At 37.0% G+C, this 14934-nt stretch overlaps 1 protein-coding gene across 1 annotated transcript; it reads left to right on the forward strand.

Annotated features, from left to right (window-relative positions):
• Nucleotides 1-410: 410 nt before the first annotated feature.
• On the forward strand, nt 411-13733 carry LOC114357305 (uncharacterized). Its single transcript, XM_028310851.1, has 20 exons — nt 411-724; nt 1077-1250; nt 1697-1938; nt 3847-3964; nt 4503-4576; nt 4879-5000; nt 5076-5211; nt 5662-5777; nt 7298-7451; nt 7824-7958; nt 8933-9055; nt 9705-9792; nt 10029-10156; nt 10563-10786; nt 11496-11573; nt 11661-11695; nt 11761-11828; nt 12415-12563; nt 12833-12944; nt 13023-13733. Exons 1-20 carry the CDS (start codon nt 568-570, stop codon nt 13095-13097), a joined length of 2508 nt encoding a protein of 835 aa, XP_028166652.1. The 5' UTR covers nt 411-567; the 3' UTR covers nt 13098-13733.
• The last annotated feature ends 1201 nt before the right edge of the window (nt 13734-14934 follow it).

Raw genomic sequence — 14934 nt, forward strand, 5'->3', positions numbered from 1 at the left:
CAGTCTGTCTGTCTTGCTTTCACGCCTAAACAACTGAACCGATTTTGATGAAATTTGTGAAGAGATAGTTTGAGTCCCAGGAAAAGACATAGGATAGTTTTTATCCCGGTATTTGAAACAGGGACGCGCGCGATAAAGGTTTTCTGTGACAGACAATATTCCAGGCGGGGGAAGCCGCGGGCGGAAAGATAGTACATAATATTCTCATTATGTAACATAAAATAGATAAGCCTACCTATTCAAAACAAATTTTCAAGTACCAGATAAGAAGAAAAGTAACAACCGTATATTTTTTAACTTTAATCACTTCATTAAAATTCTCCGTTACTTGTCAAATCGCCTCCCCTATATTATGGTATCCTAGCAACGAAAGGAGTACGTAAACAAATAGAGACGTAGCATTTGTTTTACTTAACGCGTTTATTTTGTGCCAGATACCTTTTTAAATCGTTTATGTGTAAACTTTTTTGCGTTTACCTACCTAAATAAACGTACATTTCGATTGATAAATGTGGGGAAGTTTAGGGAACATTTCTTGGCAAAGTGGGCAAAAGTTTCAGCACCTTGATGGCGATAAAGTCTGAAATGTTGTTTCATTTGTTGTTTATAATATTTGGGGTGAACAGTTTGGAAGTGCCTTGTAATAAGACGGAGTACTTTGAGCCAAGCCTGATGTCGTGCCAGGCCTGCCCTGCCAATGTTTCTCTCGTCGCGACGGTAGAAGGTGAGTGGGTTAAATCAAATCTCAAAGTTTATTGATAAACCTTGTTCGGTGCTTTGTTTTAATTGAAATCATTATCTTTTTAAGATGTAAATTGTAATCATCCTTTGAAATACATAACATAATTAACAAGGCAATGTTACTACCTATTAGATAAATAAGTTCAAGTAACTTGAATAATTTCACTCAACTACGAGTATATTAACAAAAATATCACCATTATTGTTACAATCTTAGGTACCTAGGTACTAAGATATTTTTTTTAAATACATTGCATTACATTTCCCTTGTTCATAGAACTTTTCATGACTACGAATGAAATTAAAAGCCGCCTATGACGTCACATATGTTTCAGGGTTCTCTTGCACTTGCGAGGATCACAGCGTGCCTGCCGGCATCGCAAGGTGCAAGCCGTGCAACGCCACCGAGGTAGTCTCTGCCGATGGATCCACGTGCGTGCCCAGAAAGTGCCAGAATAATTCTGGCAGAGTCGTCTGTAGGAAATGCCCTAGCAATGATTATATTTCTGGTAAGTAAAACCGTATATAATAGTTAGCAAAATTTTGTAGAGAACTGTGAAAATTCGCCCAAAGCCCTCCAGTTTTAGAAATGATGAAAAGTAAGTTGCTATGTAAAAGTACACTAGAGGTAAAATCACTATTAAATATCTTTGGACAATTTCATATAGTGCCTTCTAGCCCCAAAGTAAGCAATTAATATGCTTGTGATAAGGGTGCACTTACATATTTTTTTTAATAATTATGACAGATTATACATAGTAACACCCAGACCTCGTCACAGAAATTAAAATTCATCATTTCAATTTCTGCCCGGCCGGGAATCGAACCCGGGACCTCTCGGCATAGTGGTCCATTCTGTCCTACTGCACCAAACGGCCGACATAATTAATTAATAAATTTACTTATATTAAATACCTGTTCAGACTATTACTGTAACTAACTTCTTGTCCGTCAGTAACTCAAAACCTCGACGGTTCACCAACAAAAGAAGTTCTCTGCATAAAATGCGCGCGCGGCTTTAAACCGTTGAATAACGCCTGCGTACGATGTGACGGATGCGTTTGCGCACGCTCCGATGTGGTCGTGGGAGGAGCGTGCGTCCCCAAGCGATACGTCTCGGAGCGGCCTAAGTACGAAGACAGTCGCATCCACCCTTCAGTTCTGATGGATATTGTGAAATATGAGTATCGGTGTACGGTAAGTTGATTTTTCATTAGGTACATAGGTAATTTGGATATAAATAGTATAGTAATAAAATACAGGGTGGAAACGATAAGTGATCTCACTCGATTATTTCTAAACAGAAATATCGATTTTTTCGATATCTTCTATAGTTTTTAATATTATGTATTTTTACCAAATGTATGAAAGCTAGAAACATTGAATTTTCGAATATGTAGTTCCAGTTTATTCTGTAACCTATTATTGGTACCGTTTTAAAGAGCTTGTGAAGCACTTTCAGGATCAGTAACCAGTTTTTCGATATCTTGTTATGTTAGAAATAATCGAGTGAGATCACTTTATCGTTTCCACCCTGTATGTAACTAATGTAAGTATCACCTGTGGTATCACATCGTCTTCAGTGTAATTATTATTCTGTGGTGTAACTTAAACAATTAGGTAGTAAGTAGTAGTTGGAGAAAGATTTCCACGTAGGTACACACTACATGTCGACATTTAGTAATGCAAACTCATGAAGAAATAGGACGCTCTAATAATCCACTGTATATAAGAAGCCCTACTTAATTTTATACCTTGTTTAACACGTTGAGTGCGAAACCAGGTCTATAGACCTTGTGTACGTCTCGCTTACCGTGCGGCTAAGAAAATTATAGTTTTCCTTNATTACAGTGATAAATGCTATGGCTTATGATACCATATCAACTTTCCATAAGCACTTTACAACGTTGGCTCTACTATCCACATCATGCTACGCTGATCGACTCGTCACTCCATCTAGCGGGTGAGGAAACATCTCCTCGTAGCGCTTGCCAAATGTTTGCCTCGAAGCGCTGGTAGCGAGATTATTGGTATTTGTAGACAAACGGTCTTATTCATAATCATTTTTCACATTTTATCAAATGCTTATTAGAGGTTTATAAAACGTTTGATAAAAATTGTTATTCATAATCGTCATTTAGCGCTAAAATCCTCTTATAACTGTGTGATAAGTTATCGAGAGCTCGGGCCTTGTTTAAAGCTCTAATAAACCTATTTTAACCTAACTTTTATAAATGTCATTTCATATGAATGTCACTTCGTTGGTTTATTTATTCAAAATATCCTTGCTGTGATCCTTGCTTGTGAAAATGAATGCTATAAATGCAATTGTGCATTTAGCCAATAATGCCGACCCAGCGCGACGTAGAAAGCTCTACCGCCAACGAAGCAACCCATTCGATTTGCGGGACCTAAATTTTAAAATAAAATATAGGTTCAATAAGGACACAGTGCGCACCATCATAGATTTGGTGGAAGATGATCTGGTTCAGAGCGCTAGAGGTGGTGGCACGTGTCCTGAACTGCAAGTTTTAGTGGCCATAAGATGTTGGGGACGTCGTGAGGTAAGCACAAAAAAGTGTTTTATTTTATCCCTTTGTCGTGGCTGCTATAATTATTTTCATACATTTTCAGGTACAAGATGATGCTGGTGACCTCCATGGCCTAAGTCAGCCGACAGTGAGNACAATATCTATTAACATGAAGCCAAAAATAAAATTAATATATCTTAAATATTACAAGGTCTTTAAGCCTTGTGCCGCCACAATGTAAGTTTTAATACCAGGTTTAATGACCTTGTACCGAAGGAATGGAAAGTATTAGAAAGTTACTGCCGCAGCAAAGGTGTTAAAATATTAAACACTCACCCAGCTTATATCGATCACACTGGTGAAGTTGTTATTAATGGTATTATGAATGCTAATAAAATATGCCTTCTTAAGCCTACAAGGAAAAAGTTAGAGTAGGTAAGCATCTTGCGTAATTCACTTGATATGAAGATTAATTTGGAAAGGCTATCAAAGTGTACTCGTACCTATCTATAGAAATACACGTGTTGCGTCAGTTTTTCCTTAAAAGTTTGAGATTTATTTATATTGTTTTCAGAAAGGAGACGTTTTGGCCTGTCGGCTGTTAGCTGGTGAATGTGTCAGAAATTTTTATATTACGGACCTTGGGGGGCCTTGCAGACTTTGGCTACAAACGAAGATGGTTACTCCAAAAGGTACTTATTTAATGCCTGAAATCTGATTTTAGTGGGCAGATGATCTCATAACTAAAAGAATGGTGCAGTCCTGTTGTCCCCTCTGCTTGGCCCCCCTGGGGGAGCCATCAGGATTTCGAAATCCTGTTGGCTAGTGACGTCCTATGGCTGAAATGATGATGATGATGTCAACTGCTGAACACCTCCTGCAGGGGAGCCAACAGGATTTCGAAATCCTGTTGGCTCGGACCAGGGGGGCCAACCAGGGGGGACAACAGGACTGCACCAAAATAATGGGGCTGGATACAAGCCACTATCAGCGGTCAATCTGGATTATTAGGGGAGGTAGCAGGAGGTGTTCAGCAGTTGACATCATCATCATAATTTCAGCCATAGGACGTCCTGCTGAACATAGCCCCCCTCCCTAGTTAGCAGTAGACATAATGTGAAATGCTTATGATGATTTCACAGGCTCGTCCGGTCGATAAAATCGTGAAGAATCTCAATTGGCAATTATTCGTTTCGTTTGATATTCAAATGAATTAAGTTTTGGTTTCAGGTTTGCCGAAACTCTTGATTGACCCGACTTCAAATGACTTTAGGCCTGGAGAATTTGTTATGCCAAAGGCAAAGGTAAATGATTGATTAAATTAGTATTCGGTTATACAAACCTACCCATTTTCTAGGAGCTTGTTTATCTTAACTTATTTTGCTCTACGAAAATGTAGAGTTCATTTAGTGTTTAATTCAGTGATTTTATAGCCTGAAAACCTAAAGGATAAACTAATTTACATCTTATAAAATGGAAATTGGTATACTAGGTACAGTAGGTATGTTTTAAAAGCAATTTTGCGAAACTTCGTATGATGTGAATATTAGAAATTAACAATATCAATGAAAATTAAATTCTATTATAAATTTCCATAATTTTTCAGAATTTATCATTGGTGTTAGCAGTTTACACTTCTGAAGGAGGTTTCAAACTCATCGACTCTACTGACGACCGATGGTCACCATGTTCTTTGCCATTTGTAATACAAATCGGGAAAGATTTTTCGTAAGTGTTACTTACTTCGGAGGAACAAAAACTTACACTTTGGTAAAAAAATCTACAAAATCTTATAACTTTCAGAAGGGATTGTGATTTTAACTTCACAAAGTGGTCTCAGATAATTTTAAATAGCACTTTTGCTCCGTACGTCTACATGGATGAAGTGTTAAAGCCTCTACCTCTCACAGTACGCACTCCCAGCGATAATTATATTCAGGTAAGTTAATAACTGCTTGATTACATTATTTCTCCATTCAACTATAAAATGAAAAAACTACTATTATTACTAAAATTAAACCAAAATCTTTATGTTTTGAAAAATGTCCTCCGTTACTTAAATATCCCTAATTTAATGCTTAGAAAAACTTTCGATCTTATAATGCAAACAGCTATGGACTGGAATTCGCTGCCTGCTGCTGTCTTTGCCCAACACTATAATCCGGGCCATTTCAAGGCGAGAGTGAGGCACTTTCAGGGCAGGTATTACCATCCTAGACTGAATCTCACTTAACACCAGGTGCGATCGCGGTCAAATACCTGCCTTGTTATGCATAAGAAAAAAAAACTAATTTACTACCTGATTGAGGGTTACCAATATGAAAATTCAAAAATTGCCGCTAAACACATTTCAATGTGTAAAATGTAGCTTTATTTTCCCAAATTACAGAGAGGGTCCTGGAAGTCGGCAGATTTCATGCGATACTTTGTCATGCACAGCGTCCTCTCGTCGACCACCAATGTCACCAGCACTGTCTACCTACGAAAACTCTCCGCCAGAGTTCGGTGAGAATTAACATAAGAAATTAACATTCACAAAGGTGCCTATTAACTTGCTAATAAATCAACATGGAAAAGGTTTCCAAGATTTAGGGTAATTGAGTGCTAGGCAGGCAATAAAATGTTCAGCTGTGTGTACTTAACATTGTTAAATTCAAAGTAGCAGTGATAGGAGGTACAGTTTAAAATAATACCCAGTATGTCTATTTTGATTGAGGAATTTATTTTTTATTTAATAATTGTCAAAGAATTATTCTTTTTATCCCAGAAATCAGAAAATGGGATAAAGTACCTTGATTTCTTCCTTAATTTGTGTTGCCTCTGGGAAATCAAACTTGGCCCTCGAAAGATGAGAGCCCTTCACAAATAGAGCACGTAAGTAGGCGATGATAAGGATACTAAAGAAAACATTAACCAGGTCGATATGTAGTAGTAAGTGTAAGTAGAATTACTTCAGAACGAGTTGAAAATTATTGATTAATTACCGGTTTTGTTTCTTCTCACCAAAAGGTAGCACGTGATTATTTGTTTAGGAAAGTTAGCGTCCATATTGTTGTTTGGAAACACATAACTAATTGAGTTCGGAAGTTGATTGATTGTTCTACAAACGTAGGATTTACGTAAGAAAGTTTTCCTTTAGTAATATGCGTAACATTTTGTTATAATTGTTATCCAAGTAAATCTACATAATATACTAATATTATAGAGCTGAAAAGTTTGTTTAATAAGCAAATACTTGAACGCGCTAATCCGCGAAAAATTCATTTTATGTTTCCAATTATTTCCATTATCAAGCCTATTTATCAATAAAGGCACATTACATAATGTCGCAAACACGGGAAATATTTTTCAAACTATTTCCACGCGTACGAACTCACGGGCACAGCTATTTAATAATAATTTTCAAAGTCGCTCTTGAGATTTCTATGTAGTAACCTAGCCCGACAGCCCGTATAATCGGGCACAATCTGGCACAATTTGGGTAATAATTGCTCGGCAACACGCATAAATCTTGAAGCAATTACTGGTAATCTGGAGCTAGACCAGTAAATTAATTCTAAAATATATCTGTAATTGCTCTAGATTAATCTGAAAATATTGTCTGAACAAATTACTCATAAAACCGTATCTATTTTTTTTTCTGACTAAATAAACGAGAAGAACCTGGATGCGGATCGGTCGTTATGGATATCCTTGGGGGAGGTCTTTGTCCAACAGTGGACGTCATTTTGCTGAAACGAAAATAAATAGGTGATCCTTCAAAAGAAGTACTCGTACCTACTTACAATCCAATCTGAAATTATTCATACGAATTGAAAGTATCCTATATTGCGAATGTCAAAGGCTACACAGGACACATTTTCTGAGGGATCTAAATAATATCTTTCTTTGAAAAAGGAAAACCAGCCGCAGGCAGAGGAAATAAATTGAACAACTTTATATTATTATTATCTAGTAGCGACATAACTATAGTAGGTATAATATAATAATATGTTGGTACGTTATATTATGAACTTGGTTTTCAGGGTAGAAAGAGACAAAAATCAGGCTAGTTCTCTCAGACTACACGTCAATATTGAGGTTCGGTATGCGAGTAAGTCACCCCTGTCTCAATCTGTGACCACTACACTAAGTGTTCAACACGAATTGCCCAGTGCTGGGATCTTCAGAGGATTGGAGGTAAGTTCTTTGTTGTTTCTTATGCTCAGAACCTACCTATATGTTATAAATAAACAACTCGAAAAAATCCTTTCGCTTGCCGGGCGACTGCTCTTTCAACTGAGCTACTTTCCCCTATATGTAATTTTGAATGGTGTTTTGAGGGTAGTAGTAGTATTATTTCAGCCATAGGTCGTCCACTGCTGAACATAGGCGTCCCCCGATGATTTCCATGTTGATCGGTTGGTAGCGACCTGCATCCAACCATACCTATCTAGCTACGGTAAAATAGCAGAGAATGTTGAGTGATTTTGACCAATCATAATTCTGCTAAAATATTTAATTTCATTTACTTACTCGTATTTTTCAAGTGGTTCTTATACAATGTTCCAGATATGGGGCGGCGTGTTAGGCACACTCCTGTCACTGTACGCGATAGTGCAGTGGCGCGGAGAGATGCGTAGGGGTGGCCTACATTTCTCCTTTGTGCCGCTGATGGCTGGCTCCATTTCTGATGCACTATATTTCGTAAGTAAGACAGTAACTACCTATAGATTAATATAAGATGTTACTTTACTTACTTAAAAGTGTATTTCGGTCTGTCATAGAGTCTTTATCGCATTATTAACATTTGCCTTTATTAACATTAGCAAGTGTTTAAATAATTTCTATTGTTATTTTACCATAGTAGTCAACTATCTAAAATGCCAGATTTCATCAACATCGTCATATAAGCGTGAAATTTAATCAAACATTAATCTTAAAAAAAAAACACAATAATAATTATACTACGTACGAGTACTTTACCTACTTACGGTGTTTTTTTTAAAGGTACTTTTGTGTTATCTCTACTTTAAAAAATCTTATTGCAAAAGAAGATGAAATAACACCTAAAATGTATTCTTTTTTATTTGACGCTCGTTAATCGCAGATAAGTTCATCAGATTCCACTGTCTAGTCCCCTGGGAAATTTAAAAAGGCTTTGAATAAAAGATAGAGCGAGGCAAAATGAAAATTGGATAATTATGCAATCATAAAACGCTTCAAGGTATTTGAAGAAAGATTCTCTGAGATAGAACTCAGTTTACAGAACAAATTAAATGGTAATAAGATCTTTTATGCAGTTTTAATAGTTTTGTATTGTTTCATTGCTTCAAATGATAATTTACGTAAATTTAATTTGGGGCGTAGATAGAAAATGTTATTGAAATACAAACTATAAAATTACCTTTACCAATTTCTTTAACATATTTTTTAAGACCCACGGAAAGTGGTTTAAAATAATATCTTTAGACAATTTCACACAGCGCCACCTAGCCTCAAAGTAAAAAAAAATATCATAGTTTTTAGAAGGGACAGTGTGCGATAAAAACTTTCTGTGGCAGACCAAAATAACTAGGCAAAAGCAAGTAATTTAATAATATATGATGTTATTTTGTCACTCAAGCCATATAATCGTGTTGAAAGAAAGCAAATCTTAATAGAACTAGTTTTTTTTGCAGGCAGCCTGGTTTTCAACTCTACACGCTCTCGCCGCGGAGGCATCCCTCGGCATGACTCTACCCTTGTCGAGATCTGAAGAGAGGGTGATTAGGGCCTTTGTGTACTCCGCCGTTTCGTTAAAGGTACAATCAGTTTAGTTGGTAAGGCCCCTCACCCACGGCGACTTTTTGTAGCGATACTGTCGCGCATTCGCATCGATACAGTCGATATTCGGTCGCTAGCTGTGTGCCCTCGCCTACATAAACGCGCTTCTGTCGCGATAAAAACGCAATACTGTCGCGCTTCTATCTCGATGCAAACGCGATTCAGTAACCCTCGCGTTCTCACCCCGATGTCGTCCGACACGGTCGCGCGTTTGCATCGATACAGTGATACAGTCGAGCTGCTGTAGCGCGTTGACATCGCATCTGTAGTGCTTTTCAAATTCTACTAAAGGTAGCATTTCGAACTAAGCGTCACAGACGCAGCGTCTTTACCTTTGGTCTTTAGTACCACCAACGCCGCGTCACTAACGCTGCGACAGTGTCGCCGCTGCGTTCGAATGACGTTCTCTAGAATTTCATACATTTGCATAGAACATCTACATCTATTTGTCGCGGGGTCACAGTCGTGGCGCCACTGACTCTTTAGACGCTCGCTTCGAAAGGCTACCTTTAACGCGCGTTATTTCACCACAAAAAGTCGCCGTGGGCGAGGGCCCTAAAGCTTTCGTACCATTAATACAAAGGATTTATCATTTGATCGTGCGCTAAAATGATTAATATTTTGTAGGCCATCAAGGTAGTCTGGCTAAATTGGAAACAATGTAGATGTGATATTTTCTTCCTTGACTGGTCGGAGTATAATATAACACATAAAGGTAGGTTTTTTACATTCATTTACACCTCATACCACCACAATAGTTGAGCGGCGGTGGGGACTGAACCCGCGTTCTCCGGATCACGAGTCGGTCAGTCCGACCCCTTCACCGTTCGACTATCGTGGCTTCAAATTGCCCATAACTTTGTTTATTAACAATATTGCCGAATTATAAATTCTTTATTAATCTTAAACAATTTACAATCTAGAGTTAGTCCATTAAAAAAAATATTACAGATGCCAATGTCACTAACGATGACGGTAGTTGGAGAGTGACGACTCTAGCGAGAGAGTGGAATCGCTTGCAGGCGCAGAGGAGAGCGCCTCCGAGCTATGTCGTTACTTTAGCTCTCCTTATTCTGCAGGTAATTTGACATGCAACGACCTACCCTACCCTAAATTTTGAATTGTGCCTACCTTAACTAACACGAACGTATAATACATGGTGACTTGGAATTAGAGCATAATCTTGTAATCATTTGCAACATTTTTGCATATGGACAGTGGACACTTATACATATGCAAACGTGAACTATTGAAACATTTTTTGGAAAAATCCTAGGTAAAAATACTTAAAAACAACTAGAGGAGCAAGGAAAACACTCAAAAACACTGATTCTTTTACTTTATTGTTTCATATCAAAGGTCTAATTATTTATCAGATATGATTTTACAAATGATCTGCAGGTACTATAACCCCTTACAAGATTATGCACTAATAACCTACCCTTTCAAAAAAAGTAATATCAAAATCTATTAATAACTCTTTAGCTCATAAACCCATGGCAAGCCTATCTGCCTGCAAGCAAAGGCTACCGATGGGCAGTCACGAGCATCGCATGGGTTTCTTCCTACGTCCTGCTGATGGGGCTACGGTGGACCCTGGATAAAGCAGCTGGAGCCCCGTCAGCTGTTTTGACGAGGGTGTGCAGGGGCACTGGCATGTCATTGCTAGTCTTTCAAGAAGAATACTACGCGCATTATGTGCATGGCAGGTGAGATATATTAAAGTGAGAATTAGTATTAGTTATTAGGGAAGTTAATAGGACATACTTTTGCCGTTCTATTTAATTTTCTACTATGCTGAGAAAAATAAGTAGGTACATATTTTTCACTTTTACGGTTTACCTATCCGTAGTTTATTTGTTACATAAACCCTATTAACATTGACACCGAACTATGTTACGTTCCCTAGTGATTTGAATGGATTTAACTGTGATTTGAAATTGAAATAATGTTCTACAAGTACCTATCTTCGTTTCAATAGAATTTTATAAAACTTATACAGAATGGAAAAGTTTTTTGGCGTGAATAATCTGCCTTCGGATCATGATTTTATTATTAAGACGAAGAATTAACAACATCGTAGTTGAGTCAGCGTAGTATAGTCGTAACTATGTCGTAGCAACAAACCTAGTAAAGTCGTAGAAAACGTAGCATGGATCGTAGCAAACACTGCAAAGGTCGTAGCAATCGTAGCAAATGTCGTAGCAAACGCAGCAAGGTTCGTAGAATACGCAGCAAAGATCGTAGCATACGTAGCAAAGGTCGTAGCAGTCGTAGCAAATCTTGGTAATATCGTAGCCGTAGCTCACATTAAAATGCTATTATAAAAACCAACGATAAATCACAAATCTCAATTGTTACAAAAACTTTATTAATTATTTCAAAATTACTTTCTCATTCATTTCATGTTATTTATAGGAACGATGACAACAAAGACCTCAGATTAATGGCTGGACCTCTCGCGATGTGTCGCGTTGTCATGGCTCCCCAATTAAGGTAATAATTAATTATTCAGAGAACGTTACGTTACGGAATAAAATATCTAAACACTATTTATGACTGCTAATTTATTATTAATTTCAGGATTGTGTATAAGCAACTATCTTCTCCTGGGCTGGGTATGTCAATTATTTGGATTCTTTATCTATTGTGCCATATAATTGCTGTGTTATTTATTTCACAGATGACTTGGGCAATATCGATGCGCGACGAGTTGTTTTGACAAGGCTTTTAGCTGCCTTCTTCGAAAGAGTAAGTTCAATGACTCCGAATAAACACCTTTTGTTTCTATTGATGTCAAATATTCAGTTATTCACTCCTTGAATAAGTGTTTCAAACAATATTGGACACAGAAATAGGTCTGAAAGATACCTATATCAATCTCAATAAAGCGATTCAATATTTATTTGTAAATAGACAATACATTGCTTGTATGTACGACCTTACGAGTACAATACATTCAATACTTACAATATAAAATACACGAATACATATAAAATCTGCTGAAACTGTTGTTATAACAAGATTTATTCATACGTTTTTTAAGTAAAAAAGTATTTATTTCTAAGACCACCGACTTTCAGTTGGCTGATAGTTGGGTCGGGCTGTTAATCAGTATGGACATTTATGAAAGTGCGCACATTACACCGATTTGGCATCGGCTGATTCTTCATACAAATTAATATCGGGCCCAACTAAGTATCGGCCGACTAAAAGTCGGTGGTCTGCGTATAGGCTAAAAGATGTAACATGTACAATTTTATTCTGGCGGTCTCTGCACTAATCAAGAAAACTTGTATTGTAATTTAATTATTTAGGTAGCTTTTAATGATGGCAGGCCCTAGACGGCCTCAACTGGGTGGCTAGTGAAAGGACGGTGCCAGAGCGACTGATGGACGTAGAGCTGACGGAGCGGGAGGCAGGCACCACCAGCGTTCTCCTCTATGATCCTGGGGACTCAGCTCCGTCGTGTATGGCAGTCACTTGGTAAACAACTAGCCATAACATAATGCTGTTTATGGGCCTGTTTAAAAAGCATTTTTTTTCCGAATAGTACTTTTCTTGATTACTTGTTGGACTCTACAAAACAATATTTGCGTGCCAACTGTGTTCTTTGCTTTAAAAAAGAATGTTATTTTATGATGTAATGATTTGAAAGGCTTGATTTTAATCATTAAAAAATATTTAATAGCAATAAAAATATATCTCTTTAAATAACGTGCTCACAAACGACAATAATGTCTAATTCGTTTTAGGTGGGGCGAGGAATGGAGTTTAGGCACGTTTGATGCTATGCTATTTGGCTGCGTTGTGCTCGCAACGGAAGATCCATTATTAGCAGCCTTTGTTACTTTATTGGCGTGGCAGGTAATAAATAATAATTAATTAGACACTTTGTAATTAATTTCCACAAAAGAGTTTTGCATAAAACATATTTGTTTCCAGATTATGAAAAGAACAAGAACTTGGTTTGGGATCAGAAATCAGATACTAAAAACTAATGTTGATGAAAAGATATAAAAAGTACTAACCAATAAATAAATGAAACGTAAAGCGAATAGCTCCGAGAATAACGCCATTGGTTTCAGTGTGCACGAAAATGAGTGCTTTGATAGCGTATGTAGTAGTGACTACAGTTACAATAATTGGAACTAGGATCAATGGCGGTAGTGGATCAGAAATGGTACAGAAGCCTGCACTAAGGTGCCACTTACAAAGCGAAGTGAGCGATGATGAATCAGATATCGACTGCTCGGTTGGCATGTACGATGATGCCTCTACCACCAAGAGCACAAGCACAACTACCACTGTTAGAGTCATTGTAATACCACGAGGACCATTTTATGACTTCGTAGTAAATATTTGTCAAGCGCTTTTGCATAATTTTCTGGTAGACAAAGTTCGTAGATACTTTATTGTATTAAGCAAAAGTCTGGAAGGATTGGGATCCGGCAGGTTCATGAGGAAAAAAATTGAAAAGTTTTCCGAACATTTTGAAAGATCATCAGACTTAAGAGGTGAGTTGTTAAGAATAAAAGTACAGAACTTCCTCGATATTATATCTAGTGGAAAACCAATGGTAAATGAATTCTTCCAAGCAATGAATGCGATCTATTCTGTTCGCGACGACACCAAAATGGATGATTATATTTATCTTTTGAAAAGATATGGAATGGGTAAAAGCAGGCACATCGGAGACCGAACACGAGAGATTTTCGAAAAAATAATATTTCGCGTTTTTTATAAACAAAAAGATGCAATTCAAGAAGACATCAAGTTAAAATTTCATTCTGCTTACATAGAGTATTTATATGGAAAGGCATAAAAATAGCTTGTGATCACGAACCGTGAAATTATATTTTTACGACTGCAATATTATATTTTATCACAATGTGTTCAGTGTTTAAATGTCTTTGTTTATTCAACATTATTATATTACATCTATCCTTGCTGAATTTAGGAAACGGAGTACAAGTTGAGAAATTAATCGAATCGAAACATAATTTGGCATTTGGTGAGCCGTTAGCGGTACAGAGAGCCGACATAAGATATAATGGTGTATTTGAGAACTTTTTGAGAAATCTTTTCAACCTTCTGACCAAAGGGTTTCCCGAAAGGAAATTAATAAGATACTGTCGAGTTCTGAGCCGTCATTTGGGTGACATGGAGTATAAATATACAAAAATGTTGGCTAAGCGTATGAGACATTTATCTAGAATGTATCGTAAGGATGTGAAGCAAGAGATAGAAGAATATGGAAAGGAGCTAGAAAAGCAAATGCCGATGAGAACTGCGTTTCTGGAAGCTATGAACACAGCGTTTACTTTGAGAGAAAAGGTATTGTTCAACGATTACATATTCGATGTGAGAGATTATGGGAATGAAGACAAACCATTCATTGAAGATGAGACTCGCAAGTTACTCAATATGATACTTGAGAGCGTCTTAAAGCTTAGTCGAACCGATCAAAAAGAGCTGGAGCGTAGGCTGCGTAAAGCTATTAAAGAATATCGAAGAGAAAATATATTATCTTAAACAAATTATGCTATTGCTATGTTTCGTATCGAACTAATAAATTGTTATTAAATTATTTCTTTTAATCATTTAACTTTCTTTTTAATTTTGATGATGGCTCATAGATGAAATATAGCGCAATCAATATTTTTAGAATATTTGTTACCAATACGGCACACCATTACAGGAAACCAAGTGGTTTTGTATGGTGTCAAGTGGAAGCTACTAGACAAAAAACGTCTGCGCGGTGTGGGTGATTTAATTATAATACATAATATTAAAATTAAATATTTACTTAAGTAGTTGTGGCATGTACAAGACACAAATCTGCCCATAATGTCCA

This window comes from Ostrinia furnacalis, unplaced genomic scaffold (assembly GCF_004193835.3).
Source record: "Ostrinia furnacalis isolate ACB-3 unplaced genomic scaffold, ASM419383v2 OfSCF3127, whole genome shotgun sequence".
Classification (NCBI taxonomy): Eukaryota; Metazoa; Arthropoda; class Insecta; order Lepidoptera; family Crambidae; genus Ostrinia; species Ostrinia furnacalis.